Source organism: Ochlerotatus camptorhynchus, unplaced genomic scaffold, assembly GCF_037179485.1.
Source record: "Ochlerotatus camptorhynchus isolate MF236.1 unplaced genomic scaffold, CSIRO-AGI_Acam_v1.1 ptg000023l, whole genome shotgun sequence".
Taxonomy (NCBI): Eukaryota; Metazoa; Arthropoda; class Insecta; order Diptera; family Culicidae; genus Ochlerotatus; species Ochlerotatus camptorhynchus.
In genome coordinates, this window is record NW_027040515.1 from 20,215 (window position 1) to 34,408 (window position 14,194).

At 45.2% G+C, this 14,194-nt stretch overlaps 1 protein-coding gene across 1 annotated transcript in view; it reads left to right on the forward strand.

Annotated features, from left to right (window-relative positions):
• Positions 1-842: 842 nt before the first annotated feature.
• Positions 843-14,194, forward strand: part of LOC135706991 (flotillin-1) — a 37,841-nt gene continuing 24,489 nt past the window's right edge. The window contains exons 1-3 of the mRNA XM_065228712.1: positions 843-1,059; positions 5,548-5,623; positions 5,702-6,056. Of these exons, the coding sequence (XP_065084784.1) occupies positions 1,008-1,059; positions 5,548-5,623; positions 5,702-6,056 (483 nt within the window). The 5' untranslated portion in view covers positions 843-1,007. The remainder of the gene's footprint in view (positions 1,060-5,547; positions 5,624-5,701; positions 6,057-14,194) is intronic.

A 14,194-nucleotide genomic window follows, 5' to 3' on the forward strand; every position in this document is an offset into this window, starting at 1 on the left:
TGTATGAATTAGTGATGTAATAGCAAAATCGATGTACATCGTACAACGTTATATTACACAACCGATGGATTGACCAACAATCAATACGAAACTAACGATTTTAAATTGGCTCACCACTTTAATAGCCTATTGGTCCCAAGCAAACGATTAACGTACCCTATTCTAGTTGAAATTCTATTACTACACTATGTTTGTTTTGATTCGCTATGAAAGTTTGACAGATAACATCAGGGGTGTGTGGATTCATGCAGAACATGCAGGGGTGAGTGAAATAGCTTGGGACTGCTTGGGACCGTTGTTCTGGTACTGAGTGAGCCAAAAATAATAATGATTTTCTTCGGGACCCAGTGGTCTTAGAGTTACCTCTATGGATTGACCTGGTTGCAGCAGTTTGGATGTAATATTCAACAACTTTTTTTTTCTGTGTATACCAACAGCAGCGTTTGACAGTAGACAGCATGTCCTGGGCTCAAATCGTTTATTTTGCTGTGCTGGGCCCGCTGTCATAATATAACATGTTGCCTACGCGCCTGCCACTGGGCTGGTGGGTTCAGTTTATGTGTGGCCACGGTAACATGAAAATCATGTGGATTTCACATGGAAATTCGTCAATAAAAATGTGTGTAATTTTTTAGTGCAGTCTGATCAGTAGTATTACGTAATATTCGAACAGACCACTACGCATCCGCGGTGTTCGTGAGCGTTGTTTGGCCGCTTGGGCACTCGAGAACTGAACGAAAGCGGTTCATCTCACACACCAACACAAGCACAATCTGCAATCGTAAACACCGCATCGTGAATCCAAGGAAAATCGCCCCTTTTCCAATCAGAATGTGTTCGGGTCGTGAGTTGGCTGGACGTGTTTTGTGATTGTGCGGTGCAAAGCAAGATTATTATTCATCCCAAGCTCCCTCTGTGAAAAGTGAAGAGTGCAAAAGTTTAACCGCGGAAAAATCTTCATTGCAATCGTTTTCTCGTGCTAACGTCTGCCGAATTTGATCCCCGAGATGGTGTGGGGCTTTGTGACGTGCGGTCCGAACGAGGCACTGGTAGTTTCAGGTGTGTAGAAGGATTTTTCCTCACGGGTGACAGCCAGCCGCAAGAAGCTGGTGAAAATTTTTGGTGTTGTGTGTGGATGAAGAGGGACCCAAGGGGTGTCATCATCATCGTCATCAGAGAGGGGTTGATGAGCTACGATGGGTGGTGGTCGGTTGGAAGGTTTGGGGTGACATACATATGTATGCGCCAACAACAACAACAACAACAACCCAAACGACGTCAGTGTTGACACCGACAAGCTTCTTTGCGATGTAGGTTGATGTTTGTTTTCTTGGAAGGAGGAGAATGAGGGAATTTTTTGTGTGGATTTGTATGTGTTGGAGAGAAAGCAGTGAATGTGTATGTTTTATGCTGGCTTGTATACGAATACACCAAGGCCAGGATGAGCTTGAAAGAAAACATCAACATTTCGGTTGATAGGAATCACTTGCTTTAGCTCATATGAATGTAAATATAGCATTAGTAATTAAGACTAGATTGGGCTTATTTTTCGAAATTACGTTTGATATTTGGATGTCTTTTGATCTTGATTTTTTTTATTAAAAGACTTGAGAATGCGATTTAGTTAAAAGCTCTTCTATTCTACTGCCTTGGGTATGAAAGTAGATACTATATCGATCCACATCACTTTGGCGCCATCAATCTTCTCCGGAAACGACAGGAAGTCTGTTGTGTACTTATCCTGCTTACATTGCCTCATGTGCATTCCTAAAGATTCTCTGCTTTAAAGCGGATGTAACACAATCCATTGCCCGAGTTGCAGCATAGCAATGCATCATATGAATGCATCACCCTAGAAAGGTTGTTTGAATTATTATGTCCTAAAGCACCAAAGCAGCAGGATGTTACTATACAGGGAGAGAAAGGAGAGAAAAAGGCCCATTGAGTGTTTCGTTTGTCCTGAAAGTGTCACATCAATATCGATTTTTGTCTGCTGTGCAGGGTGAAGCAGCACGGTGTTTGCCTCTGTTTACGTGTGACGATAGTCACGGACAGATGGGGACAATGCGGCGTCGTCCGTTCCAATGATTTTTTAGATGGCAGTGAAATAAGTGTTACTTTGGTGAGCGAGGCTGTGTGTGAATCATTTCCTGAAGGTAATTTGCTTCTATTTTTAAACATGCCTGGAGTCTGTCCAGAGATAGTTTTGCGAACATTGCATTTCATTGTTGTAGGGAATAGCAACAACAATTATTGGTACTCTAGACCAATCAAAGATGTTTCAAAGACAAGTTTGAGTTTGAACAGTAGAACAGGTTGTATAGATAGGATAATGGCCCAAGGATTGTTCTTTAAGTTTGTCCTTGTTCCGTTCCTCAAAGAAATGCGTGTTCGAGGCGTTAGTTGGCGTTCAGCAGCTCAAGTATAATTGAAGGATAGCTGAGGGAACCTGGGATAGTCCAGTAATAGCCACCTACCATACTTTGCAAGCCCTGAATCGCGTTGTTCATTATTGGTAAGGTATGAAGGTCTTGATACATGCTACAATTCAAGCGACCGTTGTTCGAATTTGCAGATGCAGATACCTGATCCTACAAATCATAATAAGTCGGAGATTCAAATATTATTCCGTGGATCTCTTTGTTTTCTAAATAAATGTCCAAGTTTGCTATGTATATCATTCGGTTCAAAGACCCATTCGGCCTTCGAAAAAATTACAAAATTCAAAATAAATTTGGACATTCCGGGACTCTTAAGAACTTTTATAATTTTGGATTTATTTAAACAAATTTATTTAAATTGTGCAACATAATTTGACAAGTAACAATTGGCAATGCAATTTTGGAGCCTTTTGGAGTATTTCAGTTTACCGTTGTTATTTATATGAAAGCGGGAAAACTGTGATGGGCGACCGGGAAAAAACCGGGAATTTTATTTCTTAAATCCAATGGCCATCCTGATCCATCCATTAGAGCGAAAAGTGGACTTCAGAACGCCCGGAAGATCCGGATACTGACCACCGTGGCCAAAATTGCATGTTGGAGATGGATCTCTGTTTCTTCATGGTACTCGCCTTAGTGTGAAATGATATGTCACATTGCTATGTTTTAGGGGGGTGAAAAGTGGGCCTTTGAACTGGATTTTGGAAGATTTGGATACTGACCACCGTGGTCACATTATGTCCAGCATGAATCTCCATCACACTAGCCTTAATTTATGTGTCGCATTGACGAGTGCACGGATGGATTTGAGTTCACTCACTCGACAAAAAGTGACACAACAGACGAGTGCACGGATGGATTTGAGTTCACTCACTCGACAAAAAGTGACACAACAGCGGGGCCCTGTTTACTAAAAATGAACACATATATGTTCATTTTTAGTAAACAGGGCCCCGCTGTTGTGTCACTTTTTGTCGAGTGAGTGAACTCAAATCCATCCGTGCACTCGTCTACAGCGGGGCCCTGTTTACTAAAAATGAACACATATATGTTCATTTTTAGTAAACAGGGCCCCGCTGTTGTGTCACTTTTTGTCGAGTGAGTGAACTCAAATTCATCCGTGCACTCGTCAATGCCCATGTTCTGGCAGGGAGATAAGTGGTCCTCCAATATACTGACCACTGTGACAAGATTACATCTAGAAAGCTTCTCAAGTAGTTCATCATGGTTGCCTATAAAAATTAGCGTAAATTTATGGGTCGAATGCCCATGTTCTGTAGGAACGAAACCGAATTTTGTGGTTCTAATATAACTCATAATTATCGCGTAGCATTTGAAATATCATTTTGATATCCGACTTTCCTCGGGTAAAGGGTGTCCACGATGAAATTGCCACACACAAAATTGATTCGCAAAATTCGAGTTTTCATCCGATTGCCATCAAATTTTCAGGGATTGAGAAATAACTATTAAACTTCATTTTACCATTTTACTCGTATTTTATTTACAGTCCATACGCAAATGCCCGCACCTTGGCCTTAACCCCGGCCATAAAATTCTGCACAACCTGTGAATCAACCGTTTTTTGCATGTAAACCCATACTTTCTTCAGTTCCTCGACTGTCTTCACTACCTTAGGTCGTTTAAGAAGGTGCTGCTTCATAATCGCCCAGTACTTCTCGATGGGGCGGAGCTCCGGAGTGTTGGGAGGGTTGAACATTTTCGGCACGAAATTGACCTTATTGTCCGCATACCACTTCAGCACGTCCTTGGAGTAGTGGCATGAGGCCAAATCCGGACAGAAGATTGTTGGGACGTTGTGGGCCTTCAGGAGAGGAAGCAGCAGCTTCTGGAGGCACTCTTTTATGTACACCTGTCCGTTCATCGTGTCCTGGGTCACGAAAGGTGCACTCCGCTTCCCGCACGTGCAGATGGCTTGCCAAACCAGGAATTTCTTCGCAAATTTGGACATCTTCTGAGTGCGGACATGCTCCGGAACGCTGAACTTATCCTTGGCCGTGAAAAACAGGTTGCCGGGGATCTGTTTGAAGTCGGCCTTCACATATGTTTCGTCGTCCATGATGCAGCATTCAACTTTCGTCAGCATGTTGAGGTACAACTTCCTGGCACGGGTTTTGGCGGACTTGTTCTGCTTCTCGTCGCGATTAGGGGCCTTTTGTACCTTGAACGTTCGAAGCCCAGCCTTAGTTTTGGCCTTCTGGACAAAACTTCGGCTTAGGTGCAGCTTCTTAGCCACATCCCTAACGGAGGCGTTCGGATTTCGGTTGAAGGCCCCAACTACGCGGTTGTGATTTTTGGTGTTGTACGGAATATTTTTTCCTTCACTTCTGGGCTTCCGATCGGTGGTCAACCGTTCCTCGAACCGCTTAATCACTCGCGACACCGTGGAATTCGCGATTCCCAACGTTTTAGCGATGGAACGATGCGAGAGATCCTTGTTCTCGTGATGAATGCGCAAGATTTTATCACGCACGAGCTGTTCTTTCGACTCCATTTCCGCGAGTTTTGATCACAGGACTTTAAAACTTGCAGGATGTAAATAATGCACTATGAACTAAATCCACCCAAATTTTCATTAAATTCTACCCAACGGTTAAAAAGTTAGAGCAATTTCATAGTGTGGCAATTTCATCGTGGACACCCTTTAGTCCCTTCGATGTCGACTCGTATACTACCCACAATCGCATATCAGTCCCATCTTTGCTTGATTTCCTATCCATATGGGACTGATATGCGATTATGGACAGTATACGAGGGTTCAATCTATTAATATTTTGTTAAGAGGGAGGTAAATCGAGCGGTAGGCGGTTGTCCATCAACTATCTAGCCGTACATAGCTGCCTTTGATGCAATGAATAATTCACGCTTTCCCAGGAGGTAAAATTAAATAAATTGTTGACCAGGCTAACTGATGATAAATCGCCCTAAGTGTGACATACCATATAATCGGGTCATTCCTCACTGGAACTGTGTATTTTTCAATCAATTTTGCATGCGTACACCCACACAGTCAATTAGCCATCTAATTGGCTAATTGGTAAAATTGAATTTCCTACTGATGTTGTTACTCTTTTCCATCCCGCAGGATGCTGCCACATGAAACCGCTGCTGGTCCCCGGTGGGCGGGCATTTGTATGGCCCTCAGTGCAAAGAGTTCAAAGGTACGGTATCACTCCATCCTCCCCAAGCCCAAGCCCAGGTACAGGCGATAATTGTAATAATGATTGCGATATTTTTAGAATCTCCCTCAACACGATGACACTGCAGGTGGAAAGTCCAACCGTGTACACCAGCCAGGGTGTGCCAATTTCCGTGACCGGCATTGCCCAGGTCAAAATCCAGGGCCAAAATGAGGACATGCTGCTGACGGCGTGCGAGCAGTTCCTCGGCAAGTCCGAAACGGAAATTCAACATATTGCTCTGGTTACCTTGGAAGGCCACCAGCGTGCCATCATGGGTTCGATGACGGTCGAGGAGATCTACAAGGACCGGAAGAAGTTCTCCAAGCAGGTGTTCGAGGTCGCCTCGTCCGATTTGGTCAACATGGGCATCACGGTGGTCTCGTACACGCTGAAGGACATCCGCGACGAGGAGGTAAGTTCGCGCGGCAGTTCCACTCGAGTCCCCAACCTCTGTCCGTCTCTCTCTCTCTTTCTACCGCTCTCTTTCTCTCATCTTTACTTCGTCTTAGTCTCTACTTCCCCCATGAATATCTGATTTCTTACTTCATCCTTCTCACTTAGTATAGAAAGTTTAATCGCGAATTGGCACATTCTTTTCGCAGGTTTCCTGTTTTGTTTCTCCCCTATCTCGTTATGCACATATTTTTTATCAATTTCATTGTCAAAAAAAAAAAAACGATAACCGAAATATTGTTCGTATCACTGCTAGCAGTTTGTTAGCCGCGTTTAGCTCGTTTCTTATCAGCATAGCTCAGTAATGGCTCGTCTTCCTTCTTATATCAAGCGGCTAAAAGCTACATTACAATTTAGGCAATTGAATGCACTAATTTTGTTCCATTTCGATCCTTTCCATTGAGTATTTCGCGCTGATATTGTGCCATTACCGGAGGTCCTTGAATTGTCACTAATATTGTCTCTTGTTTGGGCAGGCTTATGCTTAAAGATTTCCATAATTGATCAAAGTCAAATGGTACCAAAAACGTGTTGAAATTCCGAAATGCGTTAAAAAGCACTAGAATGGCCTACGACACTCGATTTGCATCTTACATCAAATATGGATTGAACAAAGTCTAGATTATGGTCGCTGAACGAAAACATCCGCAATACTTCGAATGGTTATTGCATTGCTCGATTACCTTATAACCTTATAACCATATATGGTTGAATTCGTCCTCAGCTAATGAGCATCCATATGACTGACATCCAAATAAAGGATGATATTTATTTGATAATTGGCTGTAACACTTACAGCGCTCAGACGACAACAATTTAAGAACACGATGACTTGCAAATGATTTAAAGATTTATAATTCGATTGTTTACATTTCCATATTGAACAGCAATGAACCATTATGGATATAAAAATCGTTTGTTTCACTGAACTTAAACGCTGTGATGCAAAATATCATGACACTCACGTGACTTTCGTCTTCGCATCAACCGACTATCGCTGACAGAACGTTTTGTCACGCAGTGAGAGGTATAGAGCCATGGCAAACAACAATCACCAGTAATGGTCGCTGCTCACAAGCAAAACGTTACACTCGCTGCAGTGAAGACTTCTGCAGTACGATCATGAGAAAAAGCGAAACGACAGAAGAAAATGAAAACAATATGCCTACGCATTCCAAGTTCGTCTCGGCAGGCGCGACAGTGTGAGTTACAAACAAAGCAGGCCACATTAAACGGAAGCTGTTGGGCTCACTCACCAATACACTCACATAAGCAAGCAAAGCAGCTTACTTAACTTACTTAAGGGTCCTGTGCACCACCAGCGGTGCAAAGGGCCAACGTGAAAGACTTCCATCCTGGGCGGCTGCTCGCTTTTGCCTTGACCCAGGTCAGATTTCTATCGACTTGCTTAATTTCCTTATTGAGGCTCCGCCGCCATGAGCCCCTGGGTCTGCCTCTGCTGCGATGTCCTGCTGGATTCCAATCCAGCACTTGCTTGCAGATTTCGTTTCCGCCCCGTCGAAGTGTGTGGCCGACCCACCTCCACTTTCGCTCTCGAATTTCTGTTGCTATCGGCTTCTGATGCCATCGACGATGGAGCTCGGCATTCGAGATCCAGTTGTGAGGCCACCAGGCACGAATTATATACCGCAGGCATCGGTTGATGAAGACCTGCAGCTTTTGAGTGTTCTCCGCTGATACACACCACGTCTCGCTGGCGTATAACAACACAGATTTCACGTTCGAGTTGAAAATTCGGATTTTGGTGCGTTGACTTATCTGGTTGGATCTCCATACGTTTCGTAAACTCGCAAAGGCAGCCCTAGCCTTCTTGATTCGTGCACCTATGTCGCTCTTGGTCCCGTCGTCCGACTCTATTTGGCTGCCAAGATATTGGAAACTTTCGACCTTCTCCACTGCTTGCCCCGCTACCATAAAGTTGGAAGGGTTGCCCGTGTTGATATCCAACGATTTGGTCTTGTTGACGTTGATGGTGAGACCCGCCGCAGAGGAGCGTTCGGCTAGGTCATTGAGCTTACTCTGCATATCAGAGCGCCGTTGTGCTAGTAGAGCAACATCATCAGCCAAATCGAAGTCGTTGAGATGCTCCATGGTGATAGGCTGCCAAAGCAGCCCACGGTTCGGTACACGGTCCATTGCACCTACCATGATCTCGTCGATTACGATGAGAAACAGTAGCGGTGATAGTATACATCCTTGTCTCACACCAGCGACTACCCGGATAGGGTCGGACAAGGCTCCGTTATGCAGAACTCTGCACGTGAAAGCCTCATACTGCGCTTCGATGAGGTTGACGATTTTATCCGGGACTCCCTTGCGTCTCAGGGTGCCCCACAGATTCTCGTGATTGAGACGGTCGAAAGCTTTTTCGTAGTCAATGAATACCAAATAAAGGGACTCTTGGAATTCATTGACCTGCTAGAGGATTATGCGGAGCGTGACAATATGGTCCACACAAGATCTTCTGGCACGGAATCCTGCCTGCTGCCGTCGGAGAGTCGCGTCGATCTTCTCCTATATCCGATTCAGGATAACTTTGCACAGAACTTTGAGAACAATACACAGTAACATGATGCCTCGCCAATTGTCGCACACAGTCAGATCCCCCTTCTTTGGGACCTTCACTAAGATGCCCTGCATCCAGTCGGCCGGAAAAGTCGCGGTGTCCCAGATATTACAGAATAGTTGATGCAACATTTGTGCGGATAGCATGGGGTCAGCTTTGAGCATCTCTGCTGATATGCGATCCAGTGTTTGCGGCTTTCTCCCCTTCGTCGGCCAGGGAGTTCACCCACGCTCGCTTGTCCCGTCTGCAAGAGCGCTTGACTTCCTTCTCTAGAGCCGAGTACCGTTGACGGGCTTCGTTCTTGGCTCCTCTGGTTCTCGCCCGCTCTATTGCGGCTTTTGCTTCTCTACGCTCCTCAATCTTCCGCCAGGTTTCATCTGTGATCCACTCTTTCCTCTGGGTGCGCAGCTCACCCAAGTTGTTCTCGCTTGTTTCTATAAAGGCATTCTTGATGGCCGTCCATTGTTCTTCTACGCTGCCACCTTCTGCAACGTCCGCAGCTCGAGTCTCAAGTTCATGAACAAAAGACCTTTTTACCGCTGGATCTTCAAGTCGGCGTGTGTTGAACCGCCGCCCGAGTCTCTCCTCCCGTCGCTGGATCGGATTTCACCGATTAGAAGGTGATGGTCAGACGCGATGTCGGCGCTGCGTTTATTCCGGACATCAAGAAGGCTCCGTCTCCATTTTCGGCTGATGCAGATGTGGTCGATCTGATTCTCGGTATGTCCATCACGGGAAACCCACGTGACTTTGTGCACTGGCCGATGGGGGAAGAGCGAGCCCCCGATCACCATGTCGTTATTGCCACAAAATTCTGCAAACAGCTCACCGTTCTCGCTCATTTCGCCGAGACCATGGCGTCCCATGACACGCTCATAGTCCGTGTTGTCGGAGCCGATCTTCGCATTGAAGTCGCCAGTGTAGATCTTGATGTCACCCTTTGAAATTTTATCCACGACGGCATTCAGTTGACTGTAAAAATTCTCCTTGTCCTGTAGCTCGGCAGCATCGGTTGGCGCATAACATTGGATTATGGTAAGGTTACGAACCCGTGTTCTAAATCTGGCAACGATTATCCTCTCATTAACAGGCTCCCACTTGATGAGCGCAGCACTTGCCTGGACCCTAAGTAGGAGACCAACTCCACGATGGCGGGGAGCGTTTTCACCTCGAATACCAGAGTATAGTAGTACCTGTCCCGACGGCAGTTTGTGTTCTCCAAAGTTTGGCCAACGAACTTCACTCAGTCCCAGGATTTCTAGCTTCATGCGTCGCGCCTCGTTGGCGAGTTGTGCCAGTTTACCCTGCTGGGCTAACGTCAATACATTCCATGATCCAATTCGTGTCCGTTGTTTTGCGTTAAAAGTCATTGCCGTTAAATCAGTTCGATGTCTTTCTCTGTTGGTTTCTGTAACAATTGTAAAGGTTTCAGAGACAGTAGGTGGTTGGCCTAAGGTCTCCTATCCACCGTGATGGGGCTGCCATCTTAGGTGTAGCTTCCGGGGAAGAGCATTTCTTATTCAGCCGCTGGATGCCAGTCAGACGCTGTTTGAGCCGCACCTCCATGGTGAACAGACGCTCGGGTTGGCGAAGCATTTCCTCTATCACCGTGCTATGGTTACCGCGCCAGTGTTCGCGTCGCACCTCCTCACTCTGCTATTGTCGGATTGACAACATTGCTCAGGCTACGCCAACCAGCTGTGTCCATGTTTCAGCTGGCAGTCTTTTGTGATCATATGACTCGTGGAGGCGTGAGGTAGGAACTTGTGAGGACCGGAGCTAGGTATATCGCTCCTTCCAGATTGTCACTCACCATTTTGTAGCCCAAAGCCCAAAGCAAAGCAGCAACTGCTTCAAAACGAGCACAGATGCATGTCGTGATTGTCCAGATCGGTGATGGATCACAACCGAAGACGACATTCACCAGTTGCTTTTTACTTCTTTCGCCAACTTGATGGATGGTCATGGCGAGAGCTTCGACGATCACATGGATAGGAATGTACAAAGCGTTACTACCATCAGCTGTTTGACGTGATTGTGATAGGTCGCAACTCTGCCTAAACGTCATCCTTGGTTTGAATGATTATTCGCTTACCCAAGCCTTATACCACTTATCTAATGATAATATCAATATTATTGAGATGATCGTCAGTCGATTCATAGCAAACCAATTCGGATGCTTGTCATCTTAATATTTGATGATTTTAGTCCAATTTTTGAAAGCCTACACACTTAGAAAATAATACCGAACTCGGTTTGATTTCAACCGAGTTTTTATCTGCTGAACGCTCGGTAGTCAGTTCGGTTCAAAGAGGAATAACCGAGCTGTCGTTTGTTCTTCTTTCACCTGCAATCTGTCAAAGTTACCGAAAATCTCGGTTGACGAAAGATATATTCAAGCAGAAATAACCGAACATCGGTTTACTCAAGAATTACCGAACCGAGGGGCACGCCATTTCAGATATAAGTGCGTGATATTTAAAATACATCGTAGTAATTGATCCAATAAACAATAATCTAATAATCTTACATTTATCCACTCTATAACGCATCCTCCTGTTGCAGTTGCTACAGAACTTTTCCTATTTCCCCTAATTTTTGCACACGTCCGAAAATGACTGACTAGTTTTAGACTCAGCTTAGAGAACCGAGTTTTCGGTTAAAATTTCCGTCGCGAAGTTGAGCGCAAGTGGAACGTTTGACGTTTGAGCGTTTGACGTTTAACATGTTTTAGCAAATATTCGGTTTAGTTTATCGAGTTTCTCGGTTTTCACGAACCGGATTCGGAAATGTCGATACTTTACCGTACTTTTTTCGGTTCAGCCTTCATTTCTATCTGTCAAATTTATAATTCGGGTCTGATTCGATAAATACGCCTGAATATTTTTTTAACACCATTTATTCGGTTTCTCATTGGTAGCCGAAGAGATTCGGTAGAAAATTAAACCGAGTTCGGTACAAGGGGTAGGTCACTCCGCACACCAATTTTGGGTCATCTTTTTTGTCAGTGTTCCGCAAGTATGCCGATTGTGCCGGTCATAGAGAAAGCTGCGATTGTTTTTAAATTCCCCATCCCGGCAACCCAGTATTTCTGACACCTTGAATGTTTTGGTTTGAAATCACAAGGATAAATCGGATTGAGGATGACGCGGGAAGTGGCGGGTGTGCGAAATTTTGGTGTTTTGTGATCCATAGGGTAATAATAGTCCTGTGTTTCAGTGTTTTATAATGCCCGCAAAGGTAGACCAGAAGCCTAGCCTTTCGGCCGGAAAGAGTTGGAACCGGTGGGGAGCATTGTTGGAGACCGACTATAGAGGGTAATGAATAGACTTCTTTAGGTTGTTTTGTGTGAGTTGCAGCATTATTTGAATTAAGGGTACTAATGAGGTCTGATTAACTGCCTCTTCCTATTGAGTCCACTCTAGAACCTACATTTCGTATTTAGATCTATAAGTAAACTGCTAGTCTGAGCTCCCCTAGTAGGGGAAATGGATGTAAAGTCGGCCTAAATGCCCCTAATTTGGGCCCATACATACGCCGAAGATACGCCGAAAATATGCCGATGGATGTGCCCAAGCTGTATAGAATATAATTCTGGCACAATGTGCTGAGTGACTTACCCCTTGGGTAGAGGAATGATTCCTCTATTATTTGTTATATGTTGTTGATGAGATTGAGCTTTTTTTTTAAAGAGAAATCGGCGATACGCCCAAATCTCAAATCACTCCGGATATGCATATCAATTTGAGATGACAATCATTCTAAGAGAGCATTACGTATTCCAACTGAGGCTTCTCGTATTGTTGTTCATCCTGTATTCGAGAGGAGCATTATCTGATTCGGGGCCTCCCTAAGCTCAGTCGGTAAAGGCGCAGATACAAAGCAAGACCATGCTGGAGGTGGCTGGGTTCAATTCCCGGTCCGGTCTAGGAATTTTTCGGGTTTGAAAATTTCTCGACTTCCCTGGGCATAGAAGTATGATTGGACTTGCCACACAATTATACTTGATACTTGATGGGCTACGAATCGCCAGGTTGATTCAACGCCGAACGAAGTACTCTTCTCCATTGGACTCGGTCCTGAGCCAATCGCTTCCAGTCGCCATGAACGTTTAGCGACCTGATGTCCTCCTCAACTGCAAATAGCCAACGTGTCCGAGGTCTACCCCGGAGTCGACGACCTCTACCGGGTTCTCTGCTGAATATAATATTTGCTTGTCGTTCTTCCGGCATCCGCACTACATGCCCAGCCCACCGTAGTCTGCCGTGTTTTATAAGCTTCACTATATCCGTACCGTTATACACTTGGTACAACTCGTGATTCATGCGACGCCGCCAGATGCCATTCTCCTGTTTACCGCCGAGTATTGTTCGCAGCACCTTACGCTCGAAGACACCAAATGCTCTCCGGTCAGACTCTTTTAACGTCCACGATTCGTGGCCGTAGAGGGCTACCGGAAGTATCAGCGTCTTATACAGAGCGAATTTCGTTTTCGTTTGCAGGCTACGGGACTTCAGCTGGCTACGTAATCCGTAAAAGGTCCTGTTTGCAGCTGCAATACGTCTCTTCACCTCGCGGGTAACATCATTATCGCATGTCACTAGTGTTCCAAGATACACAAATTCTTCCACTACCTCAAATTGTTCACCATCTAACAACACTACACTACCAACACCACTATTGCTCCCACGCTGTCTACCGGCTACCATGTACTTCGTTTTGGTAGAACTTATCGTGAGCCCAATCCTCGCCGTCTCCCTCTTAAAAGGCACAAACGCCTCTTCCACTGCTCTACGGTCAATTCCGATGATATCGATGTCGTCCGCAAAGGCAAGGAGCATGTACGATCGTGTGATGATGGTACCGTTCCTCTGCACACCATCTCTCCTAATCGCTCCTTCAAGAGCAATGTTGAACAGTAAGTTTGAAAGTGCATCACCCTGCTTCAATCCATCTAAGGTCACGAACGAGGTCGAAATCTCATCTGCAACCCTTACACTTGATTTCGATCCATCTAGCGTTGCGCGAATCAGTCTAATTAGTTTCGCCGGAAAACCATGTTCTAGCATAATCTGCCAAAGCTCATTTCTCTTCACTGAATCGTATACTGCTTTGAAATCAATAAACAGATGGTGAGTCTGCAAGTTGTACTCCCGGAATTTATCAAGGATTTGACGCAGGGTAAACATTTGATCCGTCGTTGATCGGCCCTCACGAAAACCAGCCTGGTATTCACCGACGAAGGACTCCTCAAGCGGTCTCAATCTGTTAAACCGAACGCGTGACAGTATTTTGTACGCCGAATTCAGAAGAGTTATTCCTCGATAATTGGCGCACTCGAGTCTGTGCCCTTTTTTGAATAATGGGCAAATGAGGCCATCCAACCAGCTAGCAGGCAGTTCTTCGTCCTCCCATATCTTCGTTAGAATACGGTGGATTGCTTGATGCAGCTGCTCACTTCCGTGTTTGAAAAGTTCAGCCGGGAGCTCGTCCTTCCCAGCAGCCTTATT